At 43.1% G+C, this 24,559-nt stretch overlaps 1 protein-coding gene across 3 annotated transcripts in view; it reads left to right on the top strand.

Moving 5' to 3' along the window:
* The window catches only part of RELA (RELA proto-oncogene, NF-kB subunit), a 130,705-nt gene that overhangs the window by 15,675 nt on the left and 90,471 nt on the right, over window positions 1-24,559 (top strand). For 2 of the 3 annotated variants that reach the window (XM_040409478.1, XM_040409477.1), the window contains exons 2-3: window positions 11,485-11,523; window positions 22,093-22,247. In XM_040409478.1, the coding sequence (XP_040265412.1) occupies window positions 11,485-11,523; window positions 22,093-22,247 (194 nt within the window). The remainder of the gene's footprint in view (window positions 1-11,484; window positions 11,524-22,092; window positions 22,248-24,559) is intronic. The other variant, XM_040409480.1, reaches the window with a different exon arrangement.

The raw sequence follows: 24,559 nt of genomic DNA, 5'->3' as shown, positions 1-24,559 counted from the left end.
CATAGCCATAGTGCCAGCTCCCCCCCCATAGCCATAGTGCCAGCTCCCCCCCCATAGCCATAGTGCCAGCTCCCCCCCCATAGCCATAGTGCCAGCTCCCCCCCCATAGCCATAGTGCCAGCTCCCCCCCCATAGCCATAGTGCCAGCTCCCCCCCCATAGCCATAGTGCCAGCCCCCCCCCCATAGCCATAGTGCCAGCTCCCCCCCCATAGCCATAGTGCCAGCTCCCCCCCCATAGCCATAGTGCCAGCTCCCCCCCCATAGCCATAGTGCCAGCTCCCCCCCCATAGCCATAGTGCCAGCACCCCCCCCATAGCCATAGTGCCAGCTCCCCCCCCATAGCCATAGTGCCAGCTCCCCCCCCATAGCCATAGTGCCAGCTCCCCCCCCATAGCCATAGTGCCAGCTCCCCCCCCCATAGCCATAGTGCCAGCTCCCCCCCCATAGCCATAGTGCCAGCTCCCCCCCCATAGCCATAGTGCCAGCTCCCCCCCCATAGCCATAGTGCCAGCTCCCCCCCCATAGCCATAGTGCCAGCTCCCCCCCCATAGCCATAGTGCCAGCTCCCCCCCCATAGCCATAGTGCCAGCTCCCCCCCCATAGCCATAGTGCCAGCTCCCCCCCCCCCATAGCCATAGTGCCAGCTCCCCCCCCCCCCATAGCCATAGTGCCAGCTCCCCCCCCCCCCATAGCCATAGTGCCAGCTCCCCCCCCCCATAGCCATAGTGCCAGCTCCCCCCCCCATAGCCATAGTGCCAGCTCCCCCCCCATAGCCATAGTGCCAGCTCCCCCCCCCATAGCCATAGTGCCAGCTCCCCCCCCATAGCCATAGTGCCAGCTCCCCCCCCCCCCATAGCCATAGTGCCAGCTCCCCCCCCCCCATAGCCAAAAAAAAAAACCACACTAATACTTACCTCCATCAGCAGCGATGCGATGCAGGCCTCTTCCGGCCTGTGTCCCTGCTGTGTGCTGCCCGGCTCAGGCGGCGCGATGATAATGACGTCATTGCGCTGCCTGAGCCGGCCTCTGATAGGCTGCAGGCATTAGTGCCTGCGGCCTATCAGAAGAACAGGGGAGGGACACGACTCTCCCTGCCCCACAGCACAGCCATCTGTATCACTGTCCTGAGGACGGCGATACAGATGAATATGGAGATGAGCGCTTCCTACTGCCCGCCGCCACCACCGCCGCCGCAATTACATCCAGGGCCGCGCCGCCTGTGGTGATCGGCGGTGCGGCCCTGAGGAATAAATAAATAAATAAATATTTGTTAAAGACGGCCCAGCGGCCGTTTTTTTTTTTTTTTAGGGCGGCCTGGGGGGCAATTGCCTCCCTGCCCCCCGGCCCAGCCCGCCCCTGACGGCAGTACATAGAAGAAGGGGAACGCCATATGGTTTTTGGAAGGCAGATTTTGCTGGACTGGTTTATTTACACCATGTACCCTTTCAAGCCCCCTGATGCGCCCCTAGAGTAGAAACTCCATAAAAGTGACCCCATCTAGGAAACTACGGGATAAGGTGGTTGTTGTTTTGGGACTATTTTAGGGGTGAATAATGGTGTCAAACAAACCAGTCCATCAAAATCTGCCTTCCAGAAACCATATCGAGTTCCCTTTGTTCTACGCCCTGCCGTGTGGCTATATAGCCATTTACGACCACATATGGGGTGTTTCTGCAAACTACAGAATCAGGGCCATTAATATTGAGTTTTGTTTGGCTGTTAACCCTTGCTTTATTACCGGGAAAAAAAGGATTCAAATGGAAATTTTGCCCAAAAATTTGTGTTTTGGCACCGTTTTTATTTTATATTTTTAACGCTGTTCATCCGAGGGGTTTGGTCAAATGTTATTTTTATAGGGCAGATTCTTACGGACGCGGCAATACCTAATATGTCTACATTTTAAAATGTATTTAGATTTTACACTATATCATTTTAGGAACCAAAAAAATAATTTTTGTATCTCCATAGCCTGGGAGCTACAGTTGTTTTTTTTTTTTTTTTTTTTTTTTTGGGCGACTATCTAATGTAGGGGCTCATTTTTTGCGGGATGAGATGGCGGTTTTATTGGCACTAATTGGGGGTGCATAAGACATTTTGATCGCTTGCTATTACACTTTTTGTGATGTTAGGTGACAAAAAATGGCTTTTTTTACACGTGTTTTTTTTTTTTTTTTTTAACGCTGTTCATCCGGGGGGGTTGGGTTACATGTTACTTTTATAGAGAAGATTTTTACGTACGCGGCGATGCCCAATATGTATGGCTCTCAAACTTTGGAGACACTAAGGCTGGTTTCACACGGGCGTTGCGAGAAAATGTGCGGGTGCGTTGCGGGAACACCCGCGATTTTTCCGCGTGAGTGTAAAACGTTTTGTACGTGCGTGAGAAAAATCGCGCATGTTTGGTACCCAAACCCGAACTTCTTCACAGAAGTTCGGGCTTGGGATCGGTGTTCTGTAGATTGTATAAAATAATACACGGTTATAAGGGAAAATATTAGCATTCTGAATACAGAATGCACAGTAAAACAGCGCTGGAGGGGTTAAAAAAATATATATATTTTTTTTAACTTACCTTAGTCCACTTGATCGCGGCCCGGCATCTCCTTCTGTCTCCTTTGTTGAATAGGACCTGTGGTGAGCATTAAATACAGTTACAGGACCTTTGATGACATCACTCCGGTCAACACATGGTCCATCACCATGGTAAAAGATCATGTGACGTACCATTTGATGACCGGAGTGACGTCATCAAAGGTCCTGTAACTGTATTTAATCCACCCACAGGTCCTATTCAACAAAGGAGACAGAAGGAGATGCCGGCTACGCGATCAAGTGGACTAAGGTGAGTTAAATTTTTATTTTATTTTTTTAACCCCTCCACCCTATTTTACTTTGCATTCTGTATTCAGAATGCTGCTATTTTCCCTTATAACCATATTATAAGAGAAAATAATAATGATCGGGTCTCTATATTCTGCGATTTTCACACAACTCCTTTCACTTCTATGGGGCCTGCGTTGTGTGAAAAACGCAGAATATAGAGCATGTTGTGATTTTCACGCAATTCACAAGTGATGCGAGAAAATCACCGCTCATGTGAACAGCCCCATAGAAGTGAATGGGTCGGTATTCAGTGCGGGTGCAATGCGTTCAACTCACGCATCGCATCCGCGCGGAATACTCTACCGTGTGAAAGGGGCCTAAGCAGGCATTCTCAAACTGCGGCCCTCCAGATGTTGTAAAACTACAATTCCCACCATGCCCTGCTGATGGCTGTAGGTTGTCTGGGCATGCTGGGAGTTATAGATTTACAACATCTGAAGGGCTGCAGTTTGAGGATGCCTGCGCTAAAACAAATATTTTTTGGGGGGAAAAAAAATAATAGTTTCCGTGTCTCAAGTCTGAGAGCCATAGTTTTTTATGTTCTCTAGGGCAGTGTTTCCCAACCAGTGTGCCTCCAGCTGTTGCAAAACTACAACTCCCAGCATGCCCGGACAGCCTTTCGGGTGGGGGGGGGGGGGGGGCGCGCTGCACGAATTGACCTGCGGTTTTCTGCGATCGCCGATGCGGGGGGGTCCTGTTCCGATTAACCCCTGCGGCGCCGCAATCGCGATTTAAACTTAGGACGTACCGGTACATCCTGAGTCCTTAAGGATTTGGGAAATAGGGCGTACCGAAGTCCTTAAGGGGTTAAATCACTCCCTTGCCCAATTTTACATATTGAATATATAAACAATAAAAAAAATTACATATCACCACGCCACGCCCAAAAGTTGAAGTCCCAAAGTGGGACAAAAAATAAAGTAAAATAAAAAGTTGAAAAAATAAAGTCCCCCCCCCTCCCCAATTTTTTTTTAAAAGCTTCAAGTAAAAATATACACAAACGTCATTTTCTCCAAATAAAGTAAAAAATAGGATTTTTTTTTTTTTTTTTTTACATATTAGCTATCGCCGCATCCGTATCGACCGGCTCTGTAAACATATCACATGACCTAACCCCTTTTTTGTCACCTTACATCACAAAAAGTGTAATAGCAAGCGATCAAAAAGTCACACGCACCCCAAAATAGTGCCAATAAAACCATCATCTCATCCCGCAAAAATCATACCCTACCCAAGGTAATCGCCCAAAAACTGAAAAAATTATGGCTCTCAGACTATGGAAACACTAAAACATGATTTTTTTCTTTTTTTGTTTTCAAAAAAGAAATCATTGTGTAAAACATACATAAAAAAAGTATACATATTTGGTATCGCCGCATCTGTGACAACCTGGTCTATAAAAATACCACATGATCTAACCTGTCAGATGAATGTTGTAAATAAAAAAAATAATGAAAACGGTGCCAAAACAGCTATTTCTTGTTACCTTGCCTCACAAAAAGTGTAATATAGAGCAACCAAAAATCATATGTACCCTAAGCTAGTACCAACAATACTGCCACCCTATCCCGTAGTTTCTAAAATGGGGTCATTTTTTTGGAGTTTCTACTCTAGGGGCGCATCAGGGGGGCTTCAAATGGGACATGGTGTAAAAAAAAAAACTGTCCAGCAAAATCTGCCTTCCAAAAACCGTATGGCATTCCTTTCCTTCTGCGCCCTGCCGTGTGCCCGTACAGCAGTTTACGACCACATATGGGGTGTTTCTGTAAACTACAGAATCAGGGCCATAAATATTGAGTTTGGTTTGGCTGTTAACCCTTGCTTTGTTATTGTAAAAAAAATTTTTTAATGGAAAATCTGCCAAAAAAGTGAAATTTTTAAATTGTATCTCTATTTTCCATTAATTCTTGTGGAACACCTAAAGGCTTAACAAAGTTTGTAAAATCAGTTGAATACCTTGAGGGGTGTAGTTTCTAGAATGGGGTCATTTTTGGGTGGTTTCTATTATGTAAGCCTCGCAAAGTGACTTCAGACCTGAACTGGTCCCTTCTAAACTTCTAAGCTTTGTAACATCCCAAAAAAATAAAATATCATTCCCAAAATGATCCAAACATGAAGTAGACATATGGGGAATGTAAAGTAATAACTATTTTTGGAGGCATTACTATCTATTATAGAAGAAGAGAAATTAAAACTTGGAAATTTGCAATTTTTTACAAAATTTTGGTAAATTTGGTATTTTTTGATAAATAAAAATGATTTTTTTTTTTACTTCATTTTACCAGTGTCATGAAGTACAATATGTGACGGAAAAACAATCTCAGAATGGCCTAGATAAGTCAGTGTTTTAAAGTTATCAGCACTTAGTGACACTGGTCAGATTTGCAAAAAAAGTCCTTAAGGTGAAATGGGGCTGAGTTCTTAAGGGGTTAAAATATTTAAAAATATCTCCTATGCGGTGAACGCCGTAACAGAAAAAAAAGAGTGCAATTTTTTTGGTCACCTTGTCCCGACAAATTCGGTTAGGACTGTTCTATTATGGTCCAGATGTTCCATAAAATCTGGTATGCACGCGGCTTTTTTGGTGTTTTTAATTTTTTTCACGTGGTATCGAGTATCGCAATACTTTTTTATGGTATCGAAATCGAGTCAAAATTTTGGTATCGTGACAACCCTAGGTAAGACGTGTATTTATTTATTTATTTTTTAAATTATATGTATTTTAAATTTGGCTCCTTAACCTCCTCAGGACCGCCGTACGCAGGATTGCGTCTTTGCGGCGGCCCTGCTCTTCTGGGCGGACGCGCCGGCGCGTCCTCTCGCGAGACGCGAGATTTCCTGTGAACGCGCGCACACAGGAACGGAAGGTAAGAGAGTGGATCTCCAGCCTGCCAGCGGCGATCGTTCGCTGGCAGGCTGGAGATGTGTTTTTTTTAACCCCTAACAGGTATATTAGACGCTGTTTTGATAACAGCGTCTAATATACCTGCTACCTGGTCCTCTGGTGGTCCCCTTTGTTTGGATCGACCACCAGAGGACACAGGCAGCTCAGTAAAGTAGCACCAAGCACCACTACACTACACTACACCCCCCCCCCGTCACTTATTAACCCCTTATTCACCCTTGATCACCCCTGATCACCCCCCTGTCATTGATCAACCCCCTGTAAAGCTCCATTCAGATGTCCGCATGATTTTTACGGATCCACTGATAGATGGATCGGATCCGCAAAAAGCATACGGACGTCTGAATGAAGCCTTACAGGGGCGTGATCAATGACTGTGGTGATCACCCCATATAGACTCCCTGATCACCCCCCTGTCATTGATTACACCCCTGTCATTGATCAACCCCCTGTAAAGCTCCATTCAGACGTCCGCATGATTTTTACGGATCCACTGATAGATGGATCGGATCCGCAAAACACATACAGGCGTCTCCCTGGAGCTTTCCAGGGGGGGTGATCACCCCATATAGACTCCCTGATCACCCCCCTGTCATTGATCACCCCCCCTGTCATGCTGCATTCAGATGTCCGTATGATTTTTACGGATCCACGGATACATGGATCGGATCCGCAAAACACATACGGACATCTGAATGGAGCCTTACAGGGGGGTGATCAATGACAGGGGGGTGATCACCCCATATAGACACCCTGATCACCCCCCTGTCATTGATCACCCCCCTGTAAGGCTCCATTCAGACATTTTTTTGGCCCAAGTTAGCGGAAATTATTATTTTTTTTTTCTTACAAAGTCTCATATTCCACTAACTTGTGTCAAAAAATAAAATCTCACATGAACTCCCCATACCCCTCACGGAATCCAAATGCGTAAAATTTTTTAGACATTTATATTCCAGACTTCTTCTCACGCTTTAGGGCCCCTAGAATGCCAGGGCAGTATAAATACCCCACATGTGACCCCATTTCGGAAAGAAGACACCCCAAGGTATTCCGTGAGGGGCATATTGAGTCCATGAAAGATTGAAATTTTTGTCCCAAGTTAGCGGAAAGGGAGACTTTGTGAGAAAAAAAAAAAATATATCAATTTCTGCTAACTTGTGCCAAAAAAAAAAAAAATTCTATGAACTCGCCATGCCCCTCATTGAATACCTTGGGGTGTCTTCTTTCCAAAATGGGGTCACATGTGGGGTATTTATACTGCCCTGGCATTCTAGGGGTCCTAAAGTGTGAGAAGAAGTCTGGGATCCAAATGTCTAAAAATGCCCTCATAAAATGAATGTGGGCCCCTTTGCGCATCTAGGCTGCAAAAAAGTGTCACACATGTGGTATCGCTGTACTCAGGAGAAGTTGGGGAATGTGTTTTGGGGTGTCATTTTACATATACCCATGCTGGGTGAGAGAAATATCTTGGCAAAAGACAACTTTTCCCATTTTTTTATACAAAGTTGGCATTTGACCAAGATATTTCTCTCACCCAGCATGGGTATATGTAAAAAGACACCCCAAAACACATTCCTCAACTTCTCCTGAATACAGAGATACCAGATGTGTGACACTTTTTTGCAGCCTAGGTGGGCAAAGGGGCCCACATTCCAAAGAGCACCTTTCGGATTTCACTGGTCATTTTTTACAGAATTTGATTTCAAACTCCTTACCACACATTTGGGCCCCTAGAATGCCAGGGCAGTATAACTACCCCACAAGTGACCCCATTTTGGAAAGAAGAGACCCCAAGGTATTTCGTGATGGGCATAGTGAGTTCATAGAACTTTTTATTTTTTGTCACAAGTTAGTGGAATATGAGACTTTGTAAGAAAAAATAAAAAATAAAAAAAATCATCATTTTCCGCTAACTTGTGACAAAAAATCAAAAGTTCTATGAACTCACTATGCCCATCAGCGAATACCTTAGGGTGTGTACTTTCCGAAATGGGGTCATTTGTGGGGTGTTTGTACTGTCTGGCCATTGTAGAACCTCAGGAAACATGACAGGTGCTCAGAAAGTCAGAGCTGCTTCAAAAAGCGGAAATTCACATTTTTGTACCATAGTTTGTAAACGCTATAACTTTTACCCAAACCATTTTTTTTTTACCCAAACATTTTTTTTTTATCAAAGACATGTAGAACAATAAATTTAGAGCAAAATTTATATATGGATCTCGTTTTTTTTGCAAAATTTTACAACTGAAAGTGAAAAATGTCATTTTTTTTGCAAAGAAATCGTTAAATTTCGATTAATAACAAAAAAGTAAAAATGTCAGCAGCAATGAAATACCACCAAATGAAAGCTCTATTATTGAGAAGAAAAGGAGGTAAAATTCATTTGGGTGGTAAGTTGCATGACCGAGCAATAAACGGTGAAAGTAGTGTAGGTCAGAAGTGTAAAAAGTGGCCTGGTCTTTCAGGGTGTTTAAGCACTGGGGGCTGAGGTGGTTAATTTCTCAGGTTAGGAGCCAGTGGCTCCTTGATATTATTTTTTTTTTTTTTTTTTTAGTCTGGAGCCCTGCGTGAGCATCCTCACGTGCGAGAACGACTCTACTATTTAAAATATAAAAATATTTATCCCATACAGTAAAATAAAAAAACCTAAATAGCCAATTCACCATTTGTTGGTCACTTCCTCTTCCACAAAAAAATTAATAAGTGATTAAAAAGTTATTCACACCCCCAAATCGTATCAATAAAATAGTACAGATTTCCCCACAAAAAATGAGCCCCCCCCACACATAAATGTAAAAATGTTATGGGGGTCAGAATGACAATGGAAAAAAAAACTATACATATGTGGTATTGTTGTAATCGTACTGACCCAGCAAATGAAAGTAACAGGTTTTGCTATAAAAACAAAACCCTTAAAACTGGCGGAATTTATTTTATTTTACATTTTTTTTGTTTTTTATAATTCCACCCATTTGGAATTCTTTCCCCCACTGCATTGTATGCAACCGTAAATGGTGCCAATAGAAAGTATAAGGCCTCTTTCACACGGGCGTGTCCGGATGCGTCCCGGTGCATTGCGGCAAACCCGCGCAAGTAGGAACGCAATTGCAGTCAGTTTTGATTGCGTTCCGATGTTAAGTTTTTATCGCGCGGGTGCAATGTGTTTTGCACGCGCGTGATAAAAAACAGACTGCGGTACCCAGACCCGAACTTCTTCACAGAAGTTCAGGTTTGGGTTAGTTGTAGTGTAGATTATATTATTTCTCCTTATAACATGGTTATAAGGGAAAATAATAGCATTCTGAATACAGAATGCATAGTACAATAGGGCTGGAGGGGTTTAAAAAATGTTTTCAAAAATTAAACTACATGTGTGCTACGTCACAGAAAAAATGCCTGATCATTAAAAGGGTTGTGCGAGAATGAAAGGGAGGGGGGGGGTTTGGTAAACCTCCCCATTCAGATGGACCTGTAAAGGAAAGATGACTTACCTGCTTCCTGGCTCTTCTGCAGGCCTGCAATACTCTGCTGGGCTCCTTTGACGTCAGCATCCAGTCTGCATCACCACAGAAAGTCATTTCTCATGACGTAAGCAGGTCACTGCCGCGGCTAATCTCTAGTGAGCCTCATCCTCAGCCCACAGACCTAGGACTCAGAATACACATTAACCTGACAGCAAAGAGAGGAGAAACGGCACATATCAAATCCAGAACATGAGACATTTATTGATTACAGTACAGTTTGTGCAAAGACTATGTAAATTGATGCCTAGTCAGTCCAGTGAGGAATGCAGCTTATGGAGAAGTATGAGGCGGAACTGCTGGTGTACAACACTATCAGGTGCGGGACGTACAGCGGTTTACGACCACATATGGGGTGTTTCTGTAAACGACAGAATCAGGGCCATAAATATTGAGTTTGGTTTGGCTGTTAACCCGTGCTTTGTAACTGGAAAAAAATTATTTACTAGCATTCTGTATTAAGAATGCTATTATTTTCCATTATAGCCATGTTAAAGGGAAAATAATAAAATTTACACAACACCGATCCCGAACTTCTGTGGCTAACCTCCGGCACTCCAGCTGTGGCAAAACTATGACTTCCAAAATGTTCACTTGCTTGGCTGTTCTCAGAAGTCCATAGAAATGAATGGAGCATGTTGGGAGTTGTAGTTTCGCCACAGTTCCGGAGGTTAGCCATCAGTAGGATAGATCATCAATACGTACTGAGCGCACAATCCCTTTAAAGGGATTCTGTCACCTCTTTTTACCCTATAGAGATGCGGACATGCACGGCTAGATCGCCGCTGCCATGTCTGCAATAAACCTGTCTCATATCTCTGAGTGGTTTTATTGTGTGTAAAAAATGATTTTATATATATATATGTAAATCAGTCTAGTAAGTAGCACAAGGGGCTGCACTAACCGTTCTGGAGCCCAGCACCGCCTGCGTCCTGCGAATCTCCTCCTTGCTCACGAAGTCAAATCGCTGTAATCTCGCAAGCTCGCGTATGCACAGTGCCGGCATAGTGTTCCTTCCCTGTGCTGGCATCAGCCTCGGGGAAGGAACTGCGCATGCGCAAGCTCGCGCATCGCGAGATTAGGGCGATCTGAGTTCGTGAGCAAGGAGGAGATTTGTGGATAGAGGCAGTGCTGGGCTCCAGAACGGTTAGTACAGCCCCTTGGGCTCCTTACTATATATAGGTTGTATGTTGTGGGAGTGGAAGGACTCGGTGCTGCCTCATCTTTTGAACATACATATTATAATATATATATACTTATTATTATTATTATTATTATACTAAATATATCCGTGCTATTGGACTAGTGCTGCTGTGGATTTTTTTGTTTGATATATATCAATCTCTATCAAATATTTTTTTACACTCAATAAAACCACTTAGAGATACGGGACAGGTATATTGCGGACATGCTAGCGGCGATCTAGCCGTGCATGTCTGCATCTCTATAGGGTAAAAAGAAGTGACAGAATCCCTTTAAGTTAGAAATGGCAAAGATATATAAATGAATAATTTTACAAGTTTTACTAAATCTTTTTCCTCAGAAATATATATAAATCTGCCCTGCATTCCATTTTGTGGTAACAGGTCCTCCTCACTTCAGAAAATGGCTTTTATCATGTAGAGATGTTAAGTTAATATAAACCACTTACTAATGTATTGTGACTGTCTATATTGCCTCCTTTTCTGGCTTATCTCTATAAAGTCCATCACTTTATATACTGCTTGTATCCAGGGGTTACGACCACCTGTAATCCAGCAGCCATGGCCGTACTTGCACACTATAGAAAAAAAAGCACCAGCCTATGCGTACTCCCCCGGTCCCAGCCACCAGAGGCCAGCACCCTTTCCTATAGTTTGCAAGCACGTCCACCGCTATTGGATTACTGGGTGGTCGTAACCCCTGGATACAAGCAGTGTATAATGTGATGGAAAAGGTCAAGCCAGCAAAGGAGGCAATATGGACAATATATTAAGTGCCTTTTATTTTATCTACTATATAAATACCATATTTTCTTGCCTGGACCTCCACCTTTTCCAGCTAGTGCTCCGTCTCCAGTGTCTGCCTTTCTGTAGGATTGTGGATGTGACCTGATAAAGCCTTGCATTTCTGTTCTGGATGATGGACGTTGAATATAATTAATTGGTTTTCATTTTTTCTTCTCTTTTTAGAGCTATTAAATTCTTTTACAAAAGACTGGATTGCGTCAAGTAAGAGATTACCTTTCGTCTCTAATAATGAGTGTTGATGATCTTGTATGTGCTAAAATGCCTTCTTTCTCTTCCCTACCCATTCCTGGAGGGTTCTTATGTCTAACACCTTTTTTATATGTGCCAATAACCGGCCAAAGAAGTCTTCATAACAATGCTGGTTCCAGATCATTGGCCCATTCAAACATGGCAGCAAATCACTCGTTGATCTATCTCCTCTCTTCTTCCCGTGGGTCTCAGAATAAACTTTTATCCCCATACAGTTTGTATCAAGCAGTGTAAAAGCCCCTTACACTAGTGCTGATTGACTTGTTACATCTGCTCTCATTAAAGGGGTTTTGTGGATTTACATATTAATGGCCTATCCTCGGGACAGGTCTTCAATATGAGCTTTCCCTTCCCCCTCCCACCTGGAGTCACATAGCCGAGGTGCAGCTTATCCCCATTAAAGTAAAAGGGGCTGAGCTGCAATACAAAGTATAGCCACGATATGATGTACGGCGCTGTGAAGAAGCTGCAGCACTCGTCAGAGCAGCTTATTGGTGGGGGGTACCAGGAGTCTGATCAATATGTAAATTCCAGAAAACCCCTTTAAGCACCCTTAAAGAGGTATACCAGTTTTAATGATAGATGTAAATTAGAAAATTGTTCAACATCCTATTGTCTATATAAAATTCTGCTGGCTTTCCTTTGTTCCTGTGCATATGCGTCTCCCTAAAGGGGGAAAAAAAGTCCAGTCCGTTTTAGTCCTGTAAAATGCATCTTTAGGAGGGCTAGATAGGACTAAACATGGTGTCAGTCATGTGTATTATGTGACCTGGCTTTCGTTAAGGGGTTCTCTGGGAAAGATTAAAAATGAAAATACTTGGAGTACTTTCACACTAGCGTTTTTAGAATCCATAGGGAAATCCGGCAATTCGTATACAAACGGAAAGCATTTTTTTCCAGATCCGTTAGACGGATCCAGTAAAATACCGGATCTGTCTCATCTGGTATCATCCGGAATAACTGATCTGGTATTTATTTATTTATTTATTTTATTCGTTTTATTGAACAGGTATATAGTACCGAATTATACAGAACTGTACATACCAAAATTCTGAAAAAGATCAAGTACAGCACTGTGTTTTTACATTCTTAATCAGGAAGAGCATGACATTTAGTATACATATAGCAGATCACATATGAGTGACTTATACATATTTACTTCAATATATGGTCTATCTGGATGCAGTGAATCTATGGGCTGAGTACAAAGTTTGTGGAGAGGAGCACCACAGTCCCCAGACTTTCAGAAACTTAGAACACCCTCGATTTTTGAATACTATATTTTCATACGGTATTATCGTATTCACCAATACCCTCCACTGGTTTACTGTGGGAGTTCTATCTCTCATCCACCTAATAGCTATGGCTTTCCGTGCCAAAAATAAAACTTCCCTCAAAAATATTCTGGTGTAATGTGTATAAATAACCTCATCCATGGTACCAAATAGGCACAACATAGGATCCATAGGGACGGGAAGAGTCAGTAAATGAGACAAGAAAACTGTAATTTCCTTCCAGAATGCTTGTATATATGTGCAGTCCCATATAAGATGCCAAAAGTTAGCCCCTTCTGCAGCGAACCTGTGGCATCTTGAATGTGATGGCCTGCCCATCGTATACAATCTCGAGGGTGTTAAATAACATTGGTGTATAATGCATAACTATGAACCTATTATTAATAGCAGGAGAAACCAAGGATGGTGATTCCAAAACATCATCTATCTCCATCTTTAAGTTCTGGTATTATAACTTTCCATTTAGAAATGGCTAGTAGTGGGGTAGATTGTATCTTGGTGCTCAGTAAATGGGTATATAATGCTGATATGAATCCACGGGGACCTTGTGAGCGAATCACTCCAATCATTGGATAGTTGGATATGTCAATTCGGGTAGCACTGAAGTGGGAATGCAAAGCATGTCTTTATTATAAAAACCTATAAAAAGCTGTTCTAGGTAGGTCGTATCTATTGCTTAAAGCATCAAAAGTGTTAAAAACTCTGTCACTATACACATCTCCCAAAGTTCGTATGCCATGTTCCTTCCAAAATTTATTCCCAGGAAGAGAGACCAGAGAGGGGAGCATAGGATTGTCACATAATGGCGTCTCGGCCATACAACCCCTATATCAGGGCTTGACAAATTACCTTGGAATGTAGGAGCCAGCTAAAAAAGTTAGGAGCCAGGCGGAGCCGCTTCATAAAGTCCCCAGTAGATGCCCCCATAGTGCTCCCCCCCCCCCAATAATGCTGTATACCATGTTACATATGCCGTGTACATGAGCTGTATAGTATGGTATATGCAGTATACAGGACCATGATATATGTACAGTATATAGGACTATGACATACAGTGTACATGTGCTGACACCTCAGGCTCCTTCCTCACTTGGATGAGAGTAGTAGTAATTTGCACTGGGGGCGGGTAGTTACCTGCAGGTGAACCTGAGAGCCACGAGGAGGGCGCAGGTCAGCACTATGGCCCCGCACAGCAGGTCAGGCCTCCAGCCCATCAGACACAGCAGCCGCTTAACGTGCTGCCAGGCCAGACTCTGCATTCCGCTTATAGAGCAGATGGGCGGCCCGAGCTCGCTGGGGGCAGGACGGAGCTTCTCCTCATCACACCACATCTGTCAACAACGTTATTAACAGCTTGACAACATCACTGAGAGGACTCGATTTTAACCACTTAAGGACCACAGGTTTATACCCTCCTAAAGACCAGGCCCTTTTTTACAAATCGGCACTCCACAACTTTAGCAGTTTATTGCTCGGTCATGCAACTTACCAACCAAATGAATTTTACCTCCTTTTCTTCTCACTTAGGCTACTTTCACACTAGCGTTCGGGTGTCCGCTCGTGCGCACCGTTTGAAGGGGCTCACGAGCGGCCCCGAACGCATCCGTCTGGCCCCAATGCATTCTCAGTGGAGGCGGATCCACTGAGAATGCATCCGCCTGCCAGCGCTCAGCCTCCGCTCCGCTCAGTGAGCGGACACCTGAACGCTGCTTGCAGCGTTCGGGTGTCCGCCTGGCCGTGCGGAGGCGAGCGGATCCGTCCAGACTTACAATGTAAAGTCTGAACGGATCCGCTCAGGCTACTTTCACACTTAGAAAATTTTCTACGTTTTAATGCAGACGGATCCGTTCTGAACGGATGCGAACGTCTGCATTATCGGAGCGGATCCGTCTGATGAAACATCAGACGGATCCGCTCCGAACGCTAGTATGAAAGTAGCCTAATAGAGCTTTCATTTGGTGATATTTCATTGCTGCTGACATTTTTACTTTTTTTGTTATTAATCGAAATTTAACGATTTTTTTGCAAAAAAATGACATTTTTTCACTTTCAGTTGTAAAATTTTGCAAAAAAAAATACATCCATATATAAATTTTGCTCTAAATTTATTGTTCTACATGTCTTTGATAAAAAAAAAATGTTTGGGTAAAAAAAAAAATGGTTTGGGTAAAAGTTATAGCGTTTACAAACTATGGTACAAAAATGTGAATTTCCGCTTTTTGAAGCAGCTCTGACTTTCTGAGCACCTGTCATGTTTCCTGAGGTTCTACAATGCCCAGACAGTACAAACACACCACAAATGGCCCCATTTCGGAAAGTAGACACTCTAAGGTATTCGCTGATGGGCATAGTGAGTTCATAGAACTTTTTATTTTTTGTCACAAGTTAGTGGAAAATTATGATTTTTTTTATTTTTTTTTTCTTACAAAGTCTCATATTCCACTAACTTGTGACAAAAAATAAAAACTTCTATGAACTCACTATGCCCATCAGCGAATACCTTGGGGTGTCTTCTTTCCAAAATGGGGTCACTTGTGGGGTAGTTATACTGCCCTGGCATTCTAGGGGCCCAAATGTGTGGTAAGTAGTTTGAAATCAAAATGTGTAAAAAATGCCCTGTGAAATCCGAAAGGTGCTCTTTGGAATGTGGGCCCCTTTGCCCACCTAGGCTGCAAAAAAGTGCCACACATGTGGTATCACCGTACTCAGGAGAAGTTGGGGAATGTGTTTTGGGGTGTCATTTTACATATACCCATGCTGGGTGAGATAAATATCTTGGTCAAATGCCAACTTTGTATAAAAAAATGGGAAAGGTTGTCTTTTGCCAAGATATTTCTCTCACCCAGCATGGGTATATGTAAAATGACACCCCAAAACACATTCCCCAACTTCTCCTGAGTACGGAGATACCACATGTGTGACACTTTTTTGCAGCCTAGGTGGGCAAAGGGGCCCATATTCCAAAGAGCACCTTTCGCATTTCACTGGTCATTTTTTACACATTTTGATTTCAAACTTCTTACCACACATTTGGGCCCCTAGAATGCCAGGGCAGTATAACTACCCCACAAGTTACCCCATTTTGGAAAGACACCCCCAGGTATTTCGTGATGGGCATAGTGAGTTCATGGAAGTTTTTATTTTTTGTCACAAGTTAGTGGAATATGAGACTTTGTAAGGAAAAAAAAAAAAAATTAATAAATCATCATTTTCCGCTAACTTGTGACAAAAAATATAAAATTCTAGGAACTCGCCATGCCCCTCACGGAATACCTTGGGGTGTCTTCTTTCCAAAATGGGGTCACTTGTGGGGTAGTTATACTGCCCTGGCATTTTCCAGGGGCCCTAATGTGTGGTAAGTAGGTAAATGACCTGTGAAATCCTAAAGGTGCTCTTTGGAATGTGGGCCCCTTTGCCCACCTAGGCTGCAAAAAAGTGTCACACATGTGGTATCGCCGTATTCAGGAGAAGTTGGGCAATGTGTTTTGGGGTGTCTTTTTACATATACTCATGCTGGGTGAGAGAAATATCTTGGCAAAAGACAACTTTTTTCCCATTTTTTTTTATACAAAGTTGGCATTTGACCAAGATATTTATCTCACCCAGCATGGGTATATGTAAAATGACACCCCAAAACACATTGCCCAACTTCTCCTGAGTACGGCGATACCAGATGTGTGACACTTTTTTGCAGACTAGATGCGCAAAGGGGCCCACATTCCTTTTATGAGGGCATTTGTAGACATTTGGATCCCAGACTTCTTCTCATGCTTTAGGGCCCCTAAAATGCCAGGGCAGTATAAATACCCCACATGTGACCCCATTTTGGAAAGAAGACACCCCAAGGAATTCAATAAGGGGCATGGCGAGTTCATAGAATTTTTTTTTTTTTGGCACAAGTTAGCGGAAATAGATTTTTTTTTTTTTTTTATATCAGTCTCCCTTTCTGCTAACTTGGGACAAAAATGTAAATCTTTCATGGACTCAATATGCCCCTCACGGAATACCTGGGGGTGTCTTCTTTCCGAAATGGGGTCACATGTGGGGTATTTTTATACTGCCCTGGCATTCTAGGAGCCCTAAAGCGTGAGAAGAAGTCTGGAATATAAATGTCTAAAAATTTTTGCGCATTTGGATTCCGTGAGGGGTATGGTGAGTTCATGTGAGATTTTATTTTTTGACACAAGTTAGTGGAATATGAGACTTTGTAAGAAAAAAATAATAATTTCCGCTAACTTGGGCCAAAAAAATGTCTGAATGGAGCCTTACAGGGGGGTGATCAATGACAGGGGGGTGATCAATGACAGGGGGGTGATCAGGGAGTCTATATGGGGTGATCACCCCCCTGTCATTGATCACCCCCCTATAAGGCTCCATTCAGATGTCCGTATGTGTTTTGCGGATCCGATCCATGTATCCGTGGATCCGTAAAAATCATACGGACATCTGAATGCAGCCTGACAGGGGGGGTGATCAATGACAGGGGGGTGATCAGGGAGTCTATATGGGGTGATCACCCCCCCTGGAAGGCTCCAGGGAGACGCCTGTATGTGTTTTGCGGATCCGATCCATCTATCAGTGGATCCGTAAAAATCATGCGGACGTCTGAATGGAGCTTTACAGGGGGGTGATCAATGACAGGGGGGTGATCAGGGAGTCTATATGGGGTGATCACCACAGTCATTGATCATGGCACTGTAAGGCTCCATTCAGACGTCCGTATGCGTTTTGCGGATCCGATCCATCTATCAGTGGATCCGTAAAATTCATGCGGACATCTGAATGGAGATTTACAGGGAGGGGGGTAATCAGGGAGTCTATATGGGGTGATCAGGGGTGATCAAGGGTGAATAAGGGGTTAATAAGTGACAGGGGGGGGGGGGTGTAGTGTAGTGGTGCTTGGTGCAACATATTACTGAGCTACCTGTGTCCTCTGGTGGTCGATCCAAACAAAGGGGACCACCAGAGGACCAGGTAGCAGGTATATTAGACGCTGTTATCAAAACAGCGTCTAATATACCTGTTAGGGGTTAAAAAAATCACATCTCCAGCCTGCCAGCGAACGATCGCCGCTGGCAGGCTGGAGATCCACTCTCTTACCTTCCGTTCCTGTGAGCGCGCGCGCCTGTGTGCGCGCGTTAACAGGAAATGTTGGCTCACGCGAGATGACGCCAATCGGCGTTAGTGTGACCTGGGAGCGCCGCAAAGATGACGCCTTTCGGCGTTAGCGTGGCGGGAAGTGGTTAAAAATCACTACAGATAGGCACATAATGATGTAAATACTATAATAACCGCAATAAAATCATGACTCCCACTAGTTCTATCACATTGATGTGTTCTGACCCAGCACATGAATGTCATGTAACACTGCTGCTTACTGAATGCAAGGGTGTAAAGAGCGTCACTTGACTGATTCTTTCAGTTAGGCCATGGATGCATTATTTAGGACTGATACATGGGCTATACCAGTGATGGCTAATCTCCGGTGTTCCAGCTGTCGTGAAACTACGACTTTCAGCATGCTCCATTCATTTTTATGGAGTTCTGAGAACAGCCAAGCAAGTGTGTATCTTGGGAGTTGTTGTCTTGCCACAGCTGGAGTGCCGGAGTTTAGCCATCACAGGGCTATACAATTCTTCTGCATGTAGGGGTGTTTTAAAATGAATTCAAAAGATTTGAGAATACGTGTATGCAGGCCAAGTGAGTAAAAATATTCACCAAGTGTGATTAAATGTAAGGTGAAAGAGACAAATCGCATAACCTGCACAATACAATCTATGGGGGGACTCCAGTCTCCATGTCATTGCACATATGGGGATACTGGATATAGCCCTTACAACATCCTACCTGGATAGTGTTCCTAAAGAGTTCCAATTAACTGTCTGCATGCAGCAAAGTTTATACATTTGAGTCCCTGCTCTCAAGGATGTCCAGTTTGCAGTACGCATGTCTCTGAGATAATCATTTAGAAATGTGGCCTTCACATGCACAATGAGGGGCTTGTATATATTATCTAACTAAACTATCCCTAGCTCAATACTTTACAAGGAATATATCTATATATAGAAGGTGATATAATAATTAAGGTGGACGGAACCAATCGGTACTTAATTGAGTATGTAAAATACTCTTAACCACCTCCCGACTGCCTAACGCAGGGATGCGTCCTGCGGGCGGCCGGGTTATTCCTCCTGGACGCATATACGTGTCATCTCGCGTGAGCCGAGATTTCCTGTGAATGCACGTTCACAGGAGCGCGCGTTCACAGGATCGCAAGGTATACGAGTTGATCTACAGCCTGCCAGCAGTGATAATTCGCTGGCAGGCTGTAGATGCGTTTTTTTTTGTTTGTTTTTTTTTTAACCCCAGAAAGGTATATTAGACGCTGTTTTGTTAACAGCGTCTGATATACCTGGTCCTCTGGTGGTCCCTTTTGCTTGGATCGACCACCAGAGGACACAGGCAGCTCTGTAAGTAGCACCAATCACCACACTACACCCCCCCCTGTCACTTATTAACCCCTGATCACCCCATATAGACTCCCTGATCACCCCCCTGTAAGGCTCCATTCAGACGTCCGTATGTGTTTTGCGGATCCACAAAACACGGACACCGGCAATGGGCTTTCCACATTTTGCGGATCCGCACATTGCCAGAACTATATAGAAAATTCCTTTTCTTGTCCGCAATTGCGGACAATAGGACATGTTCTATAGGCTCTGCAAAAAACTCAGTGTTCGCCCGATCAGGCCTGATCTTGTGCGCACACTTGCGTTCAGTCCGCCCCACCGCAGTGACAGAATATAATTTTTTTCTGATCACTGCAAAAACACTGTAAAATCGCCGTGGCGCTATAAAGATCACTTTTGAGGGGCATGGCGAGTTCATAGAAGAATTTTTTTTTTGGCACAAGTTAGGCTACTTTCACACTAGCGTTCGGGGCTCCGCTTGTGAGCTCTGTTTGAAGGGGCTCACAAGCGGCCCCGAACGCATCCGTACTGCCCCAATGCATGCTGAGTGGATGCGGATCCGCTCAGAATGCATCAGTCTGGCAGCGTTCAGCCTCCGCTCCGCAAGCGGACACCCGAACGCTACTTGCAGCGTTCGGGTGTCCGCCTGGCAGTGCGGAGGCAAACGGATCCGTCCAGACTTACAATGTAAGTCAATGGGGTCGGATCCGTTTGAAGATGGCTCAATTTTCAAACGGATCCGTCCCCCATTGATCCGTCTGAAGCTACTTTCACACTTAAAATTTTTTCTAAGCTATAATGCAGACGGATCCGTTCTGAACGGATCCAAACATCTGCATTATAGGAGTGGATCCGTCTGTGCAGACATCAGACGGACCCGCTCTGAACGCTAGTGTGAAAGTAGCCTTAGCGGAAATTTATTTTATTATTTATTTTTTGTTTGTAAGAAAAAACAAAGTCTCATATTCCACTAACTTGTGACAAAAAATAAAATCTTACATGAACTCAAGTCACCATACACCTCACGGAATCCAAATGCGTAAAAATGCCCTGTGAAATCCTAAAGGTACTCATTGGAATTTGGGCCCCTTTGCGCACCTAGGCTGCAAAAAAGTGTCACATGTGGTATCGCCGAACTCAGAAGAAGTAGGGCAATGTGTTTTGGGGTGTATTTTTACATATACCCATACTGTGTGTGAGAAATATCTCTGTAAATGACAACTTTTTACTTTTTTTTTTTTATACAAAGTTGTCAATTTACAGAGATCTTTCTCTCACTCAGCATGGGTATATGTAAAAATACACCACAAAACACATTGCCCTACTTCTTCTGAGTACGGCGATACCACATGTCTGACACTTTTTTGCAGCCTAGGTGCGTAAAGGGGCCGAAAGTCCAACGAGTACCTTTAGGCTAAGTTCACACGAACGTGTGTGATCTGTGGCCGCATTGTGGGCCGCAATACACGGCCAGTTCCGTGTGAATTCCGCATCACGAATGCAGACCCATTCACTTAAATGGGTCCGCAAATCTGGAATCGCGGAACGGCCGCACGGGACGGGACCCCTTGGAAGCACTACGGAGTGCCTCCGTGGGGTTACGTCCCGTACTTCTGTTCCGCTAAAAGATAGGACTTGTTCTATCTTTTTGCGGAATGGCCGGATCGCGAACCCATTAAAGTGAATGGGTACGCGATCCGATGCAGCTGACCTATGGCTGGCGATCGTGCATTGCTGCCCGCTATTTGCGGGCCGCAGCACAGGCACGGGTCACACACGTTCGTGTGAACTCGGCCTTAGGCTTTACAGGGTTGCTCACAATTTAGCCCCGCCCAAAATGCCAGAACCGTAAACACACCCCACAAAGGACCCCATTTCGGAAAGTAGACACCCCAAGGTATTCACTGAGGGGCATAGGGAGTCCGTGGGAGATTTTTTATTTTTATTTTTTTGCCAGAAGTTAGCAGAAATGGAAACGTTATTTATTTATTTTTTCCTCAAAGTGTCATTTTCCGCTAACTTGTAAAAAAAAAAATCATACATGAACTCACCATGCCCCTCTGTGAATAATTTGGGGTGTCTTCTTTCTAAAATGGGGTCATTTGGGGGGTATTTATACTATCCTGGCATTCTAGCACCTCAACAAACATGACAGGTGCTCAGAAAGTCAGAGCTGCTTCAAAATGCGGAAATTCACATTTTTGTACCATAGTTTGTAAACGCTATAACTTTTGCGCAAACCAATAAATATACACTTATTGTTTTTTTTTTGTTTTTGTTTTTTTTATCAAAGACATGTAGCACAATAAATTCTGACACAAACTTGTATAGAAATGTAATTATATTCGAACAACTTTACCAGAAAAAGTTAAAAATACACTTTTTTTTTGGGAGAAAATTGCGGTCTATTTTGATTAATATCAGAAAAACAAAAAATGTCAGCAGCAATCAAATACCACCAAAAGAAAGCTGTATTTGTGAGAAGAAAAGGAGGTAAAATTTATTTGGGTGGTAAGTTGCATGACCGAGCAATAAACCGGGAAAGTAGTGTAGTGAGAATTGTAAAAAGTGGTCTGGTCATTAAGGGGGTTTAAGCTAGGGGGGCTGAGGTGGTTAAAACACAAGGGGTTAACTGCCTGATACAAGAAAGGCATGCATGCAGAATTTTAAATACGTGTATATTAGAAAATGGTATGATTTCCTATTCTAAACAAACAAATAAAATTAAAAACTGGAATTTTGTTTTCTCCATGCAGGCCAAGTTGTGCCTCCTTCCATTCCATATGTGGAGATTATTGAACAGCCAAAGCAGCGGGGTATGAGATTTCGATACAAATGTGAGGGACGCTCCGCTGGAAGCATTCCTGGAGAGCGAAGTACAGATACAACTAAAACGCATCCCACTATAAAGGTCCGTACTCATTCCCTTAATTTTGTGAATATTGTTCATGTGTTCATCTGAAATGTAGTGTTACGTGGTCAGTCATATTATGCACGGTTATAGTGAGACACAATTTGCAGTGGCCCCATTGTTTGATAGGGCATTAGAATCACAATGTTAGATTTATATATTAAGATTTCATATGAAAAATATGCAATAATTAAAATAGTACACAAAGAAATGCGAATGGATTTGAGGGTGTTCTGTGGCTCTTCAGAATTTTAGGTTGCATACTTATACACAGGTTTTTTTGCTCTGGCTATGATCTATCTCCTTTTAAGAATGCTGTAATGAATCATCAGCTAGAGAGAGATGTTTTTTTTTAAATCAGTTGTTAATAAAAAAAGAAAAAAAAGAATTTAAAAAAAGTACAGCATTATTTCCACACCACCACAAATAGGTGATAAAGACACATAGAGAGACGTTTCTTATTTTAATCTATACAAAAACAACCCCCCCTCCCAACTTTATTCCGGTATCACCTTCATACTTGTGAAGTGCCAGTTCCCAGCTCAGTACATGTCAGCCACGGACCCCACATTGCTTTTCAAACTTGAGAGGACTGCATTTTGTCTTAACCGCTTTCTCATACATCAGCATTGTAGTAACTTTCATCTTAAATTTTTCTACCGACGGAGGAGTAGACTCGATCCAGTGAAGTGCTATTAATTTCCTAGCCACGTATAACAATCTGCCTATGGCCACTTGAATCAGTGTCCCATCTTCTATGCTCATCACATATCCCAATAAGCACATTTTGGGACCCAATGAGATCTGAGTTGTAAATACCTTATTAATTATATTTATCACTCTAGAAGGAAACTAGCGCTGTACAACTCCAGAGCATATGTAACAAATTTGCCGGCTCCACCTAACATCTAGGACATTTTGCATCAGGTCTGACAACAATCTTATGTAGAAATACTGATGTTTTTTGCACTCTATGAATAATAACTGCGATAGTTTACCACTTTCGTTTAAAGAAGATAGGGATACCACTTCTAGAATATGACCATTGATCCAGTGTAATATCGCCCAAATCACAGTTGTGCATTCTGACTAAAGGATGAGACTCCAGGAATTTATGCTGGTATATAATTAAGATCCCACTTCTCTCTCCACTGGAAACTACTAAATGTAAGGTACCTAGGATGACGTGCCTGGTCGAATACCAATTAATTGTAGTGCAGACCACAGTTATTCCCATCAGCCCCTCCTCCAGTGTGCATCACACATGTCTGAGATCTCTCAGGAATGTGTTCTTATAAGCACAATGGGGAATGGGTACTATCTAACCCACTACATTACAAGGGAAACTATTCTACAGGATATTAAAAGTAATATAAAAGAGAATTAAATGGGACAGAACCAATCAGTACTTAAAAATACCCTTGCCATACAGTGCTCCCTCAAGATACAATGCCCTCAGGATACAATATTTTCAACATACAGTGGTCTTTTTTGACCCATCGTAAGTTGAATCCAGACTCCACATACAATGTGTCACTCAGATCCAACCAATCAAGGCCACTTCTCTGGTAAACTAGCTGCATTAGTTTTTAGTTAGCAGCATTCCTGTTTGTTCTTCTTAAATCTTCATTTGCTCTTATCTTTGATTACATTTTGGTGCTTTGGAACTGATTACTCAAGTTGCAATGGTTTCAACATACAATGGTTATCCTGGAACCAATTAATATTGTAAATTGAGCGACCGCTGTTTCTTCCACTTTAATTCATTTTCAAAAACCAACATAAGAACCTATTCTATTTGCAGTATATAGCCTAAACAAAAAAAACAAAAAAAAAATATGTTGGACTAACAAGTGTCTCACTGAGGTCTTCTTCACTTCTGATCTTCTTGGATATCAAAGTCTCTAGTGCAAAGTCAGTTGTCCATTTCTTGATCTGTTCATCTACATGGCCCGTTTTTGTGTTAAAAAGTTTAGCCTAGAACTCCTTATTTATGTGAAGGGGTTTTGTAGGTGTAATGACAATTCATGTCTCAGAGCCTGTTATCAGTCGGTGTTAGACAGTCAATTACCTTGTCTGTGGGAGGAGCTTTGACACTTGAACGTCCTTTCCTCACTGGTCTACAGATCGTTGCATCAGCCTTGCTGGTTGGTCAGGAAGTCTTGGGCAGACTAATACCTTTTGAGGCCCACCACTAGACGGCCGTAGTACGAGCAGCAAGGCCTTGTTCAGCATGGCAGACCAGTGGTTGAGGTATTTTCTTGTTGGGTTACAGGTCACTAAAAACTGTCGTTGACTTGGGCAGCCCCTGG

Source organism: Bufo bufo, chromosome 10, assembly GCF_905171765.1.
Source record: "Bufo bufo chromosome 10, aBufBuf1.1, whole genome shotgun sequence".
NCBI lineage: Eukaryota > Metazoa > Chordata > Amphibia > Anura > Bufonidae > Bufo > Bufo bufo.
Note: the sequence above shows the minus strand (reverse complement) of the source record. Positions and strands in the feature narration are given on the sequence as shown.